At 37.1% G+C, this 14,713-nt stretch overlaps 1 protein-coding gene across 1 annotated transcript in view; it reads right to left on the reverse strand.

Annotated features, from left to right (window-relative positions):
• The window catches only part of SGPP1 (sphingosine-1-phosphate phosphatase 1), a 35,668-nt gene that overhangs the window by 11,955 nt on the left and 9,000 nt on the right, over nucleotides 1-14,713 (reverse strand). The window contains exon 2 of the mRNA XM_030319268.1: nucleotides 2,446-2,535. Within this exon, the coding sequence (XP_030175128.1) occupies nucleotides 2,446-2,535 (90 nt within the window). The remainder of the gene's footprint in view (nucleotides 1-2,445; nucleotides 2,536-14,713) is intronic.

Genomic DNA, 14,713 nt, shown 5'->3' on the forward strand with positions numbered 1-14,713 from the left:
AAAAAATTTGTAATACTACACATAAAATTCAGTACCTAGTCTGAATAAAATTGATGAAACATTCTATGGGACAAGAAGGTTTTTGAATAAAGGACTAGGATTATCAGACTCATGATTTGAAAAATAATACATCAATATTGTTTTTAGGTCAGCTGATTCAAAAACAGAAGTCCAGTATATAAAAACTGAACTGAACTCAGCTTGAATGTTTGATCAATCCACTAAACTTGTTTTTAAAGAACACATCTTTTATTATTTTTATTTTTTTTTAATTTTTAACGTTTATTTATTCATTTTGAGAGAGATAGGTAGAGCAAGCAGAGGAGGGGCAGAGAGAGAGGGAGAGAGAGAATTCCAAGCAGGCTCTGTCCTGTCAGCATGGAGCCCGATGTGAGGCTTGAACTCATGAACTGTGAGATCATGACCTGAGCTGAAACCAAGAGTCAGACACTTAACCAACTGAGCCACCCAGGAGCCCCAAAAGCACATCTTTTAGAAAGTATATTAAATATAATCAGATTCTTATTCCCCTTTTTATTATGATAATGAACCTAAGGGTAATATCTAATAGCTTTATCTTCCAGAAATATCAGGGATCCATTTTTTATCACTCAAAGATACATAACCATTTGGTAAATTTTTAGGAGCAATATTACTAACTTTTGTAGTTGGAAGAGAATCATTAACAAGGCACAGAAATGGATAACATTTTCTTGTGACAAATGCTAGATATGATATAAAAATCAGATACTGGGGGCGCCTGGGTGGCTCAGTCAGTTAAGCGTCCAACTTCAGTTCAGGTCATGATCTCACAGTTTGTGAGTTCAAGCCCTGCGTCAGGCTCTGTGCTGACAGCTCAGAGCCTGGAGCCTCCTTCGAATTCTGTGTCTCCCTCTCTCTCCCCCCCTCCCCTGCTCACACTCTTTCTCTGTCTCTCAAAAAATAAATAAACGCTAAAAAAAAAAAAAAATTTTTAAATGATACTGAGGCTTATAAAATTAGTAGAGATTAATCAGAAAGGAAATTATATGTAAATTCACAATTTGTATTAATACAATTAATTATAAAAAGTTGAACACAAATAATTTGCTTATTAAAATAGTATTTGGGACTTGTGGAAATTTACTAGTGAAGGGGCAGCTACTGGAGGCAAGCAATCCAAGTTAAGAAATAGAAACCCAATATTTCTACAGCTATGAAACAAGCTAATTAGATACTTTCATGAGTAGAAAATTCTAAAAGTGTTAAATTGTTGCAAAGGACAAGAAAAATTTGATATAGCCAGTTATAAATTTTTTGATCACATGAACTAGTTCATATTTCTCCACTTTTTTCTGATCCTTTATCTACTAAATACATAATACGTTCATAGAGTGCAGTAAGAGACACTACACTAGATGCAAGGGATAGTGAGGGAACATAGAGTTACTTTTCTTATGTTGCTTATTTTCTAGTGGGGGTGACAGATAAGGAAAAAAGAAGTTGTAGTTGTGCCAGAATTATGCTCAAGATGCTCTGGGAGAAAGGTCATCTAGCCAGTCTAGAGAAAGGCAAGATGGGGAATGTAACAAGGCTTTTAAGAGATAAGAACACTTTTTGTGAATCCTGAAGAATGGATAGTTAGCTAGACAAAGGGAAAAGGGTATTCCAAGCAGAAGTTACAACTTTCCTAAAGGTATCGAGGTAAGAGACACCAATTACATTCGAGGAAACAAGTCATTCAGTATGGCGTCATGTTTGTGCTTTGGAAGTAAACTACAACAGGAGGCTAGACACCGTATGGAATGTGGTCAGACTGGAAGTAGGGCTACTAATTTAGAAGCTGTTACAGTCCTCTGGTGATGAGATGGTGCAAGCTAGAATGTCAATGGGAAGGGGAGAAAGGGAGGTGAGTAGTTGTGGCTAAAGAGGAGAGGGTCCCTGTGCTGGTGCTTTTTAAACTGAATAGCATTCTTAAAATAAAGTAACTGTTGGAAGCCCTAAAGTACCGTTGGGGAAAAGAAGAAAACTAGAGTTTAATATGTAAATACAAGTGGCACCAGGATGGTTTAAGTTCATGTTGTTTCTAGTCAGTGGGTGTTCACTACTGAGTAGAGCTCGCATTGATGTCTATATTCACATTGCTGCTTTGACTCTGGTGGAGAGGCACAAAAGACCATAAGAAGGAAAATCAAATGGAGACTGGAAGACGGGAGAAACCTTATTCCTTATCCTGAACATAATACTTGGTTATTTGTGATTGTTGGGAACGGTTTCTAAAAAATACAATTACTACATTAAATGCTCACAAAACAATATGTTAATATATATATTTTTTGCAAAACAAAGAAGATTTACAGTAATATTTTCTCAGGTTTCTTGTAAGTTTGAAAATGATTAAAAACTATAAAATAGCCTGTCATTTTCAGAGAAAAATAAAGCACTATGAACACAAATTTTCCTTACCAGAATGGAGTGCATTCCCATGTAAATTCTACTTAGGCAAACTAGAGAACACCAGCAGGGAATAAGAATCAGTCCACATAGAAGAGGATACTAAAGGGGAAAAAAAGTAAAATGGGTTATATAAATTAGGTTAAATATAAACAAGGAAATAAAAAACATATCACTATACCACAGAACTCCACAAAAACAAGAACTATGTGTTTTTACTCCCCATTGTATTCCTAGCGCCTAACACTAAGCATGGCACATAGCTGACATTTAAGAAAAAGTTTTGCATGATTTTAACTTTTGCATAATTGAACAAATGAATGAAATCTGGTGTTTCTACAACTCTTCATTGTGAAAACTGGCTCATTTTCATTTCTACGGTAAAGACTTAATCACCAGCATGCTGCAGAGGAAGAAAAATAGGGAGGAGACATTTTTCATGTGGCTCCAAAATGAAATACCTCTGGAATAGTGCTTGACTCTGATCCCTGTAAGTGTCCTTCGTTTCCCTGCGTAGAAGAACTGAGCAGTATCTCCCTCTCAGTTCCATCAGTGACTGCTACTTGTAGTTTCTGTTGATATTTCACCATCTTCTATTCAATATTCAACAACTTGTCATTTGTTTTCCACTTCTGCCCCTCCACTAAAATTTCAAATGGTAACCTTTTTGAGAAAAATCTTTGGGGGATACTGGGATCAGAAAGTCTTTTTTTTTTACTTTTTTAATTTTTTTTTTTAACGTTTATTTATTTTTGAGACAGAGAGAGACAGAGCATGAACGGGGGAGGGTCAGAGAGAGGGAGACACAGAATCCGAAACAGGCTCCAGGCTCTGAGTTGTCAGCACAGAGCCCGACGCGGGGCTCGAACTCACGGACTGCAAGATCGTGACCTGAGCCGAAGTCGGCCGCCTAACCGACTGAGCCACTCAGGCACCCCCAGAAAGTCTTAAAAAGGGAAAACAATAAAATATAGACAACTCTGGGTATCAAGGGCACTAATGTTAAGAGTTGGCTTTGAATCTCCTTATATTAGAGGGAAGGAGCAAACAATGGATGGCCATGGTGGCAAGTTTGTGAAGGAAGAAGGAGGGGGGCACATCTGAAGCAGTTAACACCCTATAATTGGAAATTTCTCCATAAAAATTGAAGCCAACGCAGTTCAATCCAATAGGAAATCAACATGGTTCAATAACAAGTGGGGTCGAAAGAAGGGAATTAAGACTGCAAGAAGACTGGTAAAGATTTGGTACGTACTTGTTTTGATTTGACTTCTCTACTGCATTTGACATAGCCACCACTTCCCTGAAAGTCTAAACACCCTTGATATCTACAGTATCACATTCTCCTGGTTCCTCTTTCACCATCTTTGGTTTTTTCGGTGTTTCCCGCACAAGAGCGTATCTTTCTGTTCCTGTTCCTTGAACACAAGCATGCATGCATACATACATACATACATAAGGATTTTGCCCTTAGTACTTAGTGGTAGTCTCTGCTTTTCTTATTTTTTAACTACTACTTTGCAAGCTGAAGACCTATCTGTTTCCTTGGGTTAAGAACCATACAGCCATCTCCTGCATGTGTCTTCACCTTGAGGTCTCTATGGAGTTAAACTCACTATACTTCAAACCAATGTCATCATCCTACCACCCAAACTTGTTCCCCCTGTCATATTCTCTATTTCACTTGGAAACTTCATAATATACATAATAAACTTAAATGAGAAACATGAATTATCCTTGATTCTTTCCTTACCTTTCATATTCAACAAATAATCAAGTCTTGCTGATTTTACCTTCTAAATATTTCTTGATTCTATCATCTCTTCTCCACTCTACTTAAACTGCCTTTATTCAGATCCTCCTAGTTTCTTTTCTAGACTCTACCTATGTCTCCAGCCATTCTTCCACATGCATGAGGAACTTGGTTGATGGGGCAGACAGACATGTAACTATATAATGAGGTAAGTGCTATGACAGTATACTAAAAATTCAGATGGAGTCTAAGGGATGAGCACTTAACTTAAAGATGTTAGCAAAGTCATCCAGATAAAGTTAAGATCCAAGTTGTCCTGAGAAATAAGTAGGATTTCACCTTTAGAAAAAAGGAGTACAGGGGCGCCTGGGTGGCTCAGTCGGTTGAACGCCGACTTCGGCTCAGGTCACGATCTCGCGGTCCGTGAGTTCGAGCCCCGCATCGGGCCCCTGTGCTGACAGCTCAGAGCCCGGAGCCTGTTTCAGATTCTGTGTCTCCCTCTCTCTGACCCTCCCCCGTTCATGCTCTGTCTCTCTCTGTCTCAAAAATAAATGTTAAAAAAAAATTTAAAAAAAAAAAAAAGAAAAAAGGAGTACAGGGCAAAAAAGATAAAAAGCATCACAGTAGGAACACTGAGCAAAGGCTTATAGGCAAGAAATTGTAAGCAGTGTGATTTTCTAGGAGAATAAGCTTATGCTTTTGCTGAGGGGAAGGCACTAAATAGTAAACACAAAACATGCAAATTATATGATATTTAAATATATATAAATTATATATTATAGAAAATATATTAATAACATAATAAAATGTGTTCATTACGTTGGAGAAATAAAAGGAGAACAGGTGTTGAAACATTAATGTTCATCAAATATTCCTTATGCTCCTCTACATTTTCGGGTTCTCTTGAAGTTAGATTGGGACCATGTGATTAGTTTGGCCAATGAGCTGTGATGAAAGTGACTTATGCCACTTTCAATCATTCTGTGATCTCTCTCTTCCCTATTTATGCCACATGCTGAGATGGATCACAAGACAGGCAAACTGTCATCAGCCTCAGTCCCTGAAGTCCGGATGGTTTCACTGGTGAATTTTACCAGATATTTAATATCAATCTTTCTCAAGCTCTTCCCCTTGATTTCAGCTCAGGTCATGATCTCACTTTGTGAGTTTGAGCCCCTCATTGGGCTCTGTGCTGACAGCTCTGAGCCTGGAGCCTCCTTCAGATTCTGTCTCCCTCTCTCTCTGCCCCTACCCTACTCTACTCTGCTCTCACTCTGTCTGTCTCCCTCTCTCTCAAAAATAAACATTAAAAATTTTTTTTTAAATAAATAACATTAATATACACTTTCTAAAACAAAGTAACTAAATTGTATAGAAATATAAAAACCTCCCCCCACCCCCAAACAAATAAATTTTAAATAAATAGGCAAGCAAGCAAGCAGGCTCCATGCTGCCAGCCAGGCTCGAACTCATGAAACTGTGAGATCATGACCTGAGCCAAAACCAAGAGTCCAATGCTTAACCAACAGCCAGGCCAATGCCTAACCAACAGAGCCACCCAGGCACCTCAATAAATAAAAATTTTCAAAAATATATTATACACTGGGGGGTGGAAGGGGAAAATATTACACACCATGACCAAGTGGGATCTATCACAGAAATGCAAGGGTGGTTCAACAAAGAAAAATCAATGTAATATACTGTATTAATAGAATTAAGAAAAAAATATACATGATCATCCTTCGTAATAAAAGGATTTAAAAAACTAGGAAAGAAGGGAATTTCTTCAACATGATAAAGGGCATTTATGAACTACCTACAGCTAACGTACTCAATGGTGAAAAAGTAAAAGGTTTCCCAAGATTAGAAACAAGACAAAAAATTCCTGATTCCCTCTTTGGAAACCAGAGTAGAAACAACAGAAACTTAGTAAATTCAGTCTTCCAGGCAGTTTCCAATTCATTACTTTATTCCAATTCCAATCTGTCAAAGAATTTTTTTATCTAATTGTCTCTTGGGTAATCTAGCCCTACTTGCTACAAGGCCCCAGAGAATTTCTCCAGTTGTCTAATATGGATTCTGTGGAGATTTGTTTTTTAAGAAATCCCTATTCAAATCTCCAGGGTTGGGAGCAAATCTAGTCTGGGGCGGCAATAGCTCTTCCTGAGCTGCTTTAGCACTTGGGACAGTAAGTGGAATGGGAGCAATTAAATACAGTAATTTTCAAAATGCAAAAGGCATTGTCATGGGAAACTCAAGTTGTCTTCTCCACATTGGCAAATTTAGCAATTCTGTAAAAGTCCGTAAGAGCCCTCGTTTCTATTTTTAAAAAAGTCATCTTCCTCTTTCTCTTTGTGATAACAATCTAACCAACCTTTCTCTCACTTCTGATATACACATATTTGTTGTTCTGTCCTTCCCTTGACTGTCACTCTCTACCCCTAATTCCTACCCAACCCAATCCTTTATTTCTGACAAATAAACTGTCTGGATTTTTTAAAAGCCAAAAGTGACGTTAGAACAAATACATGTCAATTTGTTCTTTACTGAAGGGTTAGTAGATTAAATAATTTTACTGAACATAAAACTTACTATGTACCAGGCACTATCCTAAGAGCTTTATAAATATTAGCTCATTTAATCATCAGAACAACCCTATGAGGTAGGTATTCTAATTTAAAGGAAACTGAGGAAAAAAGAGGTCTAAGATTAAATAGGTATTAAGGTATGGAGCTGAGATTCAAACATTGAGAGTCTAATTCCGAAGTCTAAGCTCTTAACCACTATTTACTAAGCTGTCCTTCATGTATGAAGTGTGTTGTTTAATTCCTTGTATCCCTAGGATAAAGCAGATTATCACTGAGGTATTTTTTATGTGGGTTTTTCTTAGAATGGAGGCTAGGTACAAACTTTACTTACTTAGAGGCAAAAGGGATATTGAAGACATTAATTCCATCACCCTCTCCTCTCTTTACAGATAAAGAAACAGATGCAGAGATGCCAAATAACATTTAGTATTATATTCCAGTGGTCTATTCTGATGTCTTCCAATTTACTGTGCTTGTTACTTTACACTTTTATCACTATACAAATAGTAATTTTAAGTTTGGTAGTGGTTCCTAGCTTCTATTTTTCTGTCTCTCTCTCTCTTTTTTTTTTTTTTTTTTTTTTTTAGAGACTGTTGAGCTTTATCTGCTAAATTTATGTTATTTCCTCTTATAAAAAGGTTTTTTCTTAAATCTTTAGGTCTTACCAAAAAAGCTGAAAGAAGGGGCGCCTGGGTGGCTCAGTTGGTTAAGCATCTGACTTCGGCTAGGTCATGATCTCACGGTTCATGAGTTTGAGCCCCAGGTCAGGTTCATGAGTTTGAGCCCCAGCTGTGCTGACAGCTCAGAGCCTGGAACCTGCTTTGGATTATGTGTCTCCCCTTCTCTCTGCCTCTCCCCATCTTTCCCTCTCTCTCAAAATAAATAAATAAATAAATAAGCAAACAAACATTAAAAAAAAAATACTTTAAAAAAAAGCTGAAACACAAGTCCTTCATGTTATTTTCAAATTAATAAAAATTTACCAAACTGAAAACGGATCACATGACCTCCTAGATGCTTTTAATTTCATACCACTATCTAATCTTTTCATTGCACAGTCTATTACAAGAACACTTATCTAAACATTTCCTTCAGTTATTATACCAAACAGCTCTATTCTTACTGATACAGTTTCCTTAACTATCACACATAATCAGAATTATTTTTTATATTGTGGCATTTGTCATTTACATTCTTTGAAGTTAGAAAAAAAAGTCAATAAAATGACTTGCCATTAAAGCAATTACAAGAACTGTCTTCAACAGAATTTAAAATTTTCAGAGTAATTTAAATATGGGACAAAGGCAGGCACCAGAAAAAAATTATATTTTGAATTCAAGAAATGGATAGTGTATATGTAAACAAGAGATGACTAGGATACCACATTAGTGACACATCTGCCTTGTTCTCATACCCTGTTAGTGGAATAAAAATTGATGCCCCCTTTTAGAAAGCATTTTGCCAATACATAAAAGTCTAAATGTTCATATACTTTGACCCAGTGATCTCTCTCCTAGAATTCTATACCAAAGACATAGAAATGTGGGCAAGGATTCATATATAAACATGTTTATCATAAAATTATATATAGCATACAGCAATGAATTAATATTGACTCTAATGTAGTAGTTTAAAATACGGGTTTTTGGAGCTACACAGATCTGGTTCTAGACATTTACTATATGCATTTACTGGGACGCTGAAAAATGGAAATAACAGAATCAACTCATGTTGAGAAAAAAGAAGCTGCATTATAAGGATACAGAGTCACTGAACCTTAAGGCAAAAGGAAGCTAAGCTTCAAGAAGAAACTGCAACTATAAATGGTCACAGGACCATCTCTTCTTATTACATACATCCTTTTCTGTGTAGCAGCTTTTCTGTTCTTTAGTCCACACGGTAAATGGAGGTTTTTCTATTTACTTCTTTAGTGAAGAAACCTGCCCAAACTCAATTTCTGATTTGAGAAAATACAGTTGCCCTAAAGGTGAGGGACCTTTAGAGGGTTGTGAGCTAGGCTGACTACTCCAAAGGTGCCTACCTCTTCAGGTGTAGGACAACGCACTAGTTTCATAAGCTCTTTGCATCACAGCTTCCTCATCTATAAATGGAGGTAATATATCTATAGTAAGGACAATCCTATAATATAAAAACTATTTTGCAAGAATATGTAAGGGCTTCATTCATTAAGAATGTTTTCTAGGAATGTTTGCTAAAAGGAAAAAGTATGACCTATTAGAGCTCTCCAGAATAATGAAACCAATAAGGTCTATATGTACACATATATGGAGATAGATTTATTCCAAGGAATTGGCTTTATTATTGGATTTATTTCAATGATCATGGAGGCTGGAGAGTCCAAAATCTGCAGGTAGGCCAGCAGACTGGACATCTAGGAAAGAGTTAATGTAGCTCAAGTCCAAAGACAGTAGCAGCACAGAATCCCCTCCTCCTTGGGGCGGGGGGAGGGGGGGGTGGGAGGGTGGGGGGGAGGAGACAGTCTTTTTTCTCTTAAGGCTTTCAATTGATTGGATAAAAGCCCCACCCATATTATGGAAGGTAATCTCAAAGTCTACAGATTTAAATGTTAATGTCATATAAAAAATATCTTCACAGAAACATCTACAAGTGTTTAACCAAAAATCGGGGTATCATGGCCTAGCTAAAAGACACATAAAATTAACCATCACACATTATATAAAAAAAGAATAAACGCTATATATAACATGGCCCCAATTATTTTCAAACTGTAAGGAAATACCAAAATGTTAACATTAGATTTTTCCTATTTTTATTTTCCAAGTCTTCTATAAAGCTCAGTGCTTATCTTGCTTGTTCTTTTAGCAGCATTTAAAAATATTAACTGCTTTCCTTTTCTAGAAACACTCTCACTTGCAGCTTCCCTTTATAGTATATTCTTTTTATGATATTGTCCAATTTTCACTCTTTTCTTCTGCAAATATTCCCCACTTAGACCCAGCAGGGTGGCCCTGGAGACATGCTCCTACTGTATGATCCTGCTCTTCCGACTACAGCTCTTGGTCAGGCATGGACACCTGGCCCTACAGCAGTAAATCCATTGGCTGGGTTGGGCTAATTAGATTCTCTTTCCTGATAGTAGTTTGAAAGCAAGTCAGTCTCTGTTGTGTGCTTGAATTTGGAAATGATGTAGAAGTAGGGATAAGGCTGAAACATGTGTGCCAAAGCAGAGAGAGAAGAAAGAAGCAGAAATGGGAGACCATGCAACCCCAAGAAAAGGGATGAACGGCATTGCCTTTAGTTCTAATAGCGTTCTAGAGGCCTGGCTCTAATTCCTCCAGAAGCCTGGCAGCACTTTCTTGACTTTGACTTCTATGAGAAGATACCCATTCTAGTCCTCAAATAAATTTTTTTTTTCTAGTACAAATGAGTTACTAGAGCCCTACACGCAAACACACACACACACACACACACACACACACACACACACACACACACACACAACCTTAGTTAGACAAACCTCTCAAACTGCTGCTTGTCAGATTCTGTTTCAGGTTCTTTTTACCCTATCCATTCCTTAAATATTGAAGTCTTTAAAGGTTTTTTTTTTCCTTGGGGGCACCTGGGTGGCTCAATCAGTTAAGCATCTGACTTTGGCTCAGGTCACAAGCTCACAATTAACTAGTTCAAGCCCCATGTCGGGCTCTGTACTGACAGCTCAGAGCCTGGAGCCTGCTTCACATTCTGTGTCTCCCTCTCTCTCTGCCCCTTCCCTGCTCATGCTGTGTCTCTCTCTCAAAAATAAATAAACATCAAAATAATTTTTTTTTACTAAAAAAAAAAAGGTTTTTCCCTAGACTCTCTGTTCTTCTGTGTGTACCCTCCAAGGGCAGGACCATCCACTCTCATCACTTCATTCTGCACATGTATGCTGATGATACCAAACCTCTCCAGGTCTCTTTCATGTGCAGAATTGCCTGCCAGATAGTTCAGTCTTACAGACACCTCAAATTCAACATATCTAAAATGGAATTTTCCTCCATACTCCTGCTCCTTTCTGCAATTTCTATAAATCACACTACTATTTCACAGCTTTCCAAATAGTAAATCTAGGAATAATCCTTTACTCCTGTTTTTCTTCTTTACTGTCATTTGCAATTAATCACCATGTCTTATCAATTCTACATCTTAGTATCTCTCAAATGTATCCATTTCTTTCTACTCCCACTGACACTATTTAGGTCAGGAGCCAGCCAAGTTCTTTTGTAAAGAGCCAGATAGTAACTATGTTGGGCTTTGTGGATTATATAGTCAATGTCACAATTACTCAATTCTGCTGCCATAGCACAAAGGCACCACAGACAAGATATATATAAATGAATGGACACGGCTGTGATCCAATAAAGCTTTATGTATAGCCACTAAAACTATTAATTTCATATAATTTGCACATGTCACAAAATAAATAATCTTGTGGCCTTTGTCAACTATTTAAAATGTAAAAAACCGGGGCGCCTGGGTGGCGCAGTCGGTTAAGCGTCCGACTTCAGCCAGGTCACGATCTCGCGGTCCGTGAGTTCGAGACCCGCATCGGGCTCTGGGCTGATGGCTCAGAGCCTGGAGCCTGGTTTCCGATTCTGTGTCTCCCTCTCTCTCTGCCCCTCCCCCGTTCATGCTCTGTCTCTCTCTGTCCCAAAAATAAATAAACGTTGAAAAAAAAAAATTTTAAGTTAAAATGTAAAAAACCATTCATACTTCACAGGTCATATAAAATCAGGCAGCAGGCCGTTGTTTATAGTCTCCTGTAGGTCTCCATCTTCTCTCCCTTGAACTGGTGGAGTAACGTCTTACCTGGTCTGCTTCCCCTGCCTCCAGTCTTACTGCTCTCTAGTCACTTTCCATACTATAGATACAAGAATCTTCCTAAAACACCAATCTAATCCCCTCAAGCAAACAGACTATATTTTTGTTTTATTTGCCCTCTTATCTGTAGGACTTATGTGACTGGCTAGTACTTATTAGAAATGAAATGATTATATTTATGGAATTTAATGTCATTACCATTGTTAAAGCTTTTTGGTCAACAAAAATGTATAATTGCAACAAAAGAAATAAACTTGTCATTATTCTCAGCTGACATATTTTCTCTATAAAGAACAGATGAGAATATACATCTAATTATTAAATTAATGGAGAGTTGAAAAAAGTTGTATATATGATCAATACATAAAAATCAAGTATGTTTCTATATTCCAGTCACAAAAAGTTATATTTGAATTTTAACAAGGTATCACGACAATAACAAAAAACATAAACTACAAACAAGTCTAACAGAAGATATACTTGATTTATATGGAGGAAATTATAAAACTCCATTGAAATATATTTAAGAAAACCTAAATAAAGATTTACCATATTCAGGGAGCCTGGGTGGCTGAGTCATTTAAGCATTTGACTTTGGCTCAGGTCACGATCTCACAGTTCATGGGTTCAAGCCCCATGTCAGGCTCCGTGCTGACAGCTTAGGGCCTGAAGCCTGCTTCGGATTTTGTGTCTCCCTCTCTGTCTGCCCCTACCCTACCCTGCTTGTGCTCTGTCTCGCTCTCTCAAAAATAAACATTAAAAAAAAAAAAAAGATTTACCATATTCATAGACAAATTCAATATTGTAAGGCTATCAATTCTCTCCACATTAATTTATAAATCGTTGCAATTTCAATAAAAGTCCAGAGATTTTTATGGAAATTAAAGAGCTCATTCTAAGATGTATATTGAAAGCAAATACTCAAAAATAGCCAAGACAATCTTGAAGAATATGGTAGAGAACATTCATAAACAGATATTAAGACTTAGTCTAAAGCAATTAAAGCATAATGATGATATTGATAAAGATACAGACAAATAAAAGAGACCAGTGAAACAGAATACAAAACCCAGAATCACAGCCATACACTTATAGAAACTTGGTACATAACAAAGTGGGATTACAGATAAGGGGAGAAAGGATGAACTATTCAAAAATAGTATTAGCTTAATTATCAATATGAAAAAAATACATCAGACCTATTTCTCACAACATATACCAAAACCACTAAAGGTAGATCAAAGATTTAAACATGAAAGTATGATTTTATCTTTTTAGTAAAACAGCAAAAGGATTTTTCTTTTGGAACTAGAAAAACAAAATCTAAAGTACATACAGAAGACTGTATAAACAAGTAAAAACAGCAAGAATAAGTGAAAAAATATTATAAAGCTATAGTAAATATAATAGTATGGAACTTGCACACAAATAGCAGATGTATCAATTCGAAGTAAAAAATATGGATACAGACCCCAATATATACCTGTATTTAATCTATGATTAATACAGGGGCACCTGGGTGGCTCAGTAAGTTAAGCATCAGACTCTTGATTTTGGCTCAGGTCATGATCTCATGATTCCTGAGATCAAGCCCCCAATCGGGCTCTGTGCTGATAGCACAGAGCTGCTTGGGATTCTCTCCCTCTCTTTCTGCCTCCACTTGTGCTCATTTGTGTGTGCACTTGTACTCTCTCTGTCAAAATAAATAAATAAACTTAAAAAAAAGGTGACAGTTAAAGTCAGGGGAAAATGGACTATTCAATAAACGGTGCCATTGGGAAATATCAATTTAGATTCCTTACTCAAAGCAAGAGATGGCGGGGCGCCTGGGTGGCGCAGTCGGTTAAGCATCCGACTTCAGCCAGGTCACGATCTCGCGGTCCAGGAGTTCGAGCCCCGCGTCAGGCTCTGGGCTGATGGCTCAGAGCTTGGAGCCTGTTTCCGATTCTGTGTCTCCCTCTCTCTCTGCCCCTCCCCCGTTCATGCTCTGTCTCCCTCTGTCCCAAAAATAAATAAACGTTGAAAAAAAAAAAAACTATAAAAAAAAAAGCAAGAGATGGTTCAAAGCCATCTTTTAAGCATAAAAAAACAAAAACAAAAACCATAAAAGTACTACAACAAATCATGGTAGAAGACTATTCTAAATATTACACAAAACCTAGAAACCACGAAACAAAAGACTGACGTATAAAAAGAAAATAATTCTGCTTGAAAAACAAAAAAGCAGAAGAGAAGTAACAATTTAGGAACACGTATTTCTAAATCACACACAGACAAAAGGCTAATTTGAACACAATATAAAGGGCTTCAAAAAGCAAAAAGTAACCCAAGAGAAACAAAAGCATATGTCCATGCAAAAATTTATACAAAAATATCCATAGCAACATTATTCAAAATAAAGTAAAACCAAATGTCTACCAGCAAATGAAAGGATAAATAAAATGTGGTATATCTATCTGATGGAATATTACTTAGCAATAAAAAGGAATGAAGTACTGATACATGCTATAATACAGATGAATCTTAAAACATGCTAAGTGAAAGAAGCCAGCAACAGACTAAATATTGTATGTTCCCATTTATATGAAATGTCCAGAGTAGGCAAATCTATAGAGACATAAAGTGGATTAGTGGTTGTCTAGGGTTACCTAGGAATTGGGGGGAAATGGGGAATGACTGCTACGAGTATGGGATTCCTTTGGGTGGTAGAAAATGTTCTAAAATTGACTGTGATGATGGTTGCACAACTCTATGAATATACTGAGAGGTATTTTTTTTATTTTTTTAATGTTTATTTATTTTTGAGAGACACACACAGAGCAAGAGTGGGGGAGGGGCAGAGAGAGGGAGACACAGAGTTTGAAGCAAGCTCCAGACTCTGAGCTGTCAGCACACAGCCCAACGTGGGGCTTGCACTCATGAACCATGAGATCATGACCTGAGCCAAAGTCTGATGCTTCATCAACTGAGCCACCCCTATTGAAAGCTATTGAATTGCATAATTTAAATGGGTGAACTGTATGGTACATGAATTACATCTCAATACATTTTTTAACATAAAAAACAAAAACCAGTAAGTAGAGGTGAGAGGATTTGT

This window comes from Lynx canadensis, chromosome B3, assembly GCF_007474595.2.
Source record: "Lynx canadensis isolate LIC74 chromosome B3, mLynCan4.pri.v2, whole genome shotgun sequence".
Classification (NCBI taxonomy): domain Eukaryota; kingdom Metazoa; phylum Chordata; class Mammalia; order Carnivora; family Felidae; genus Lynx; species Lynx canadensis.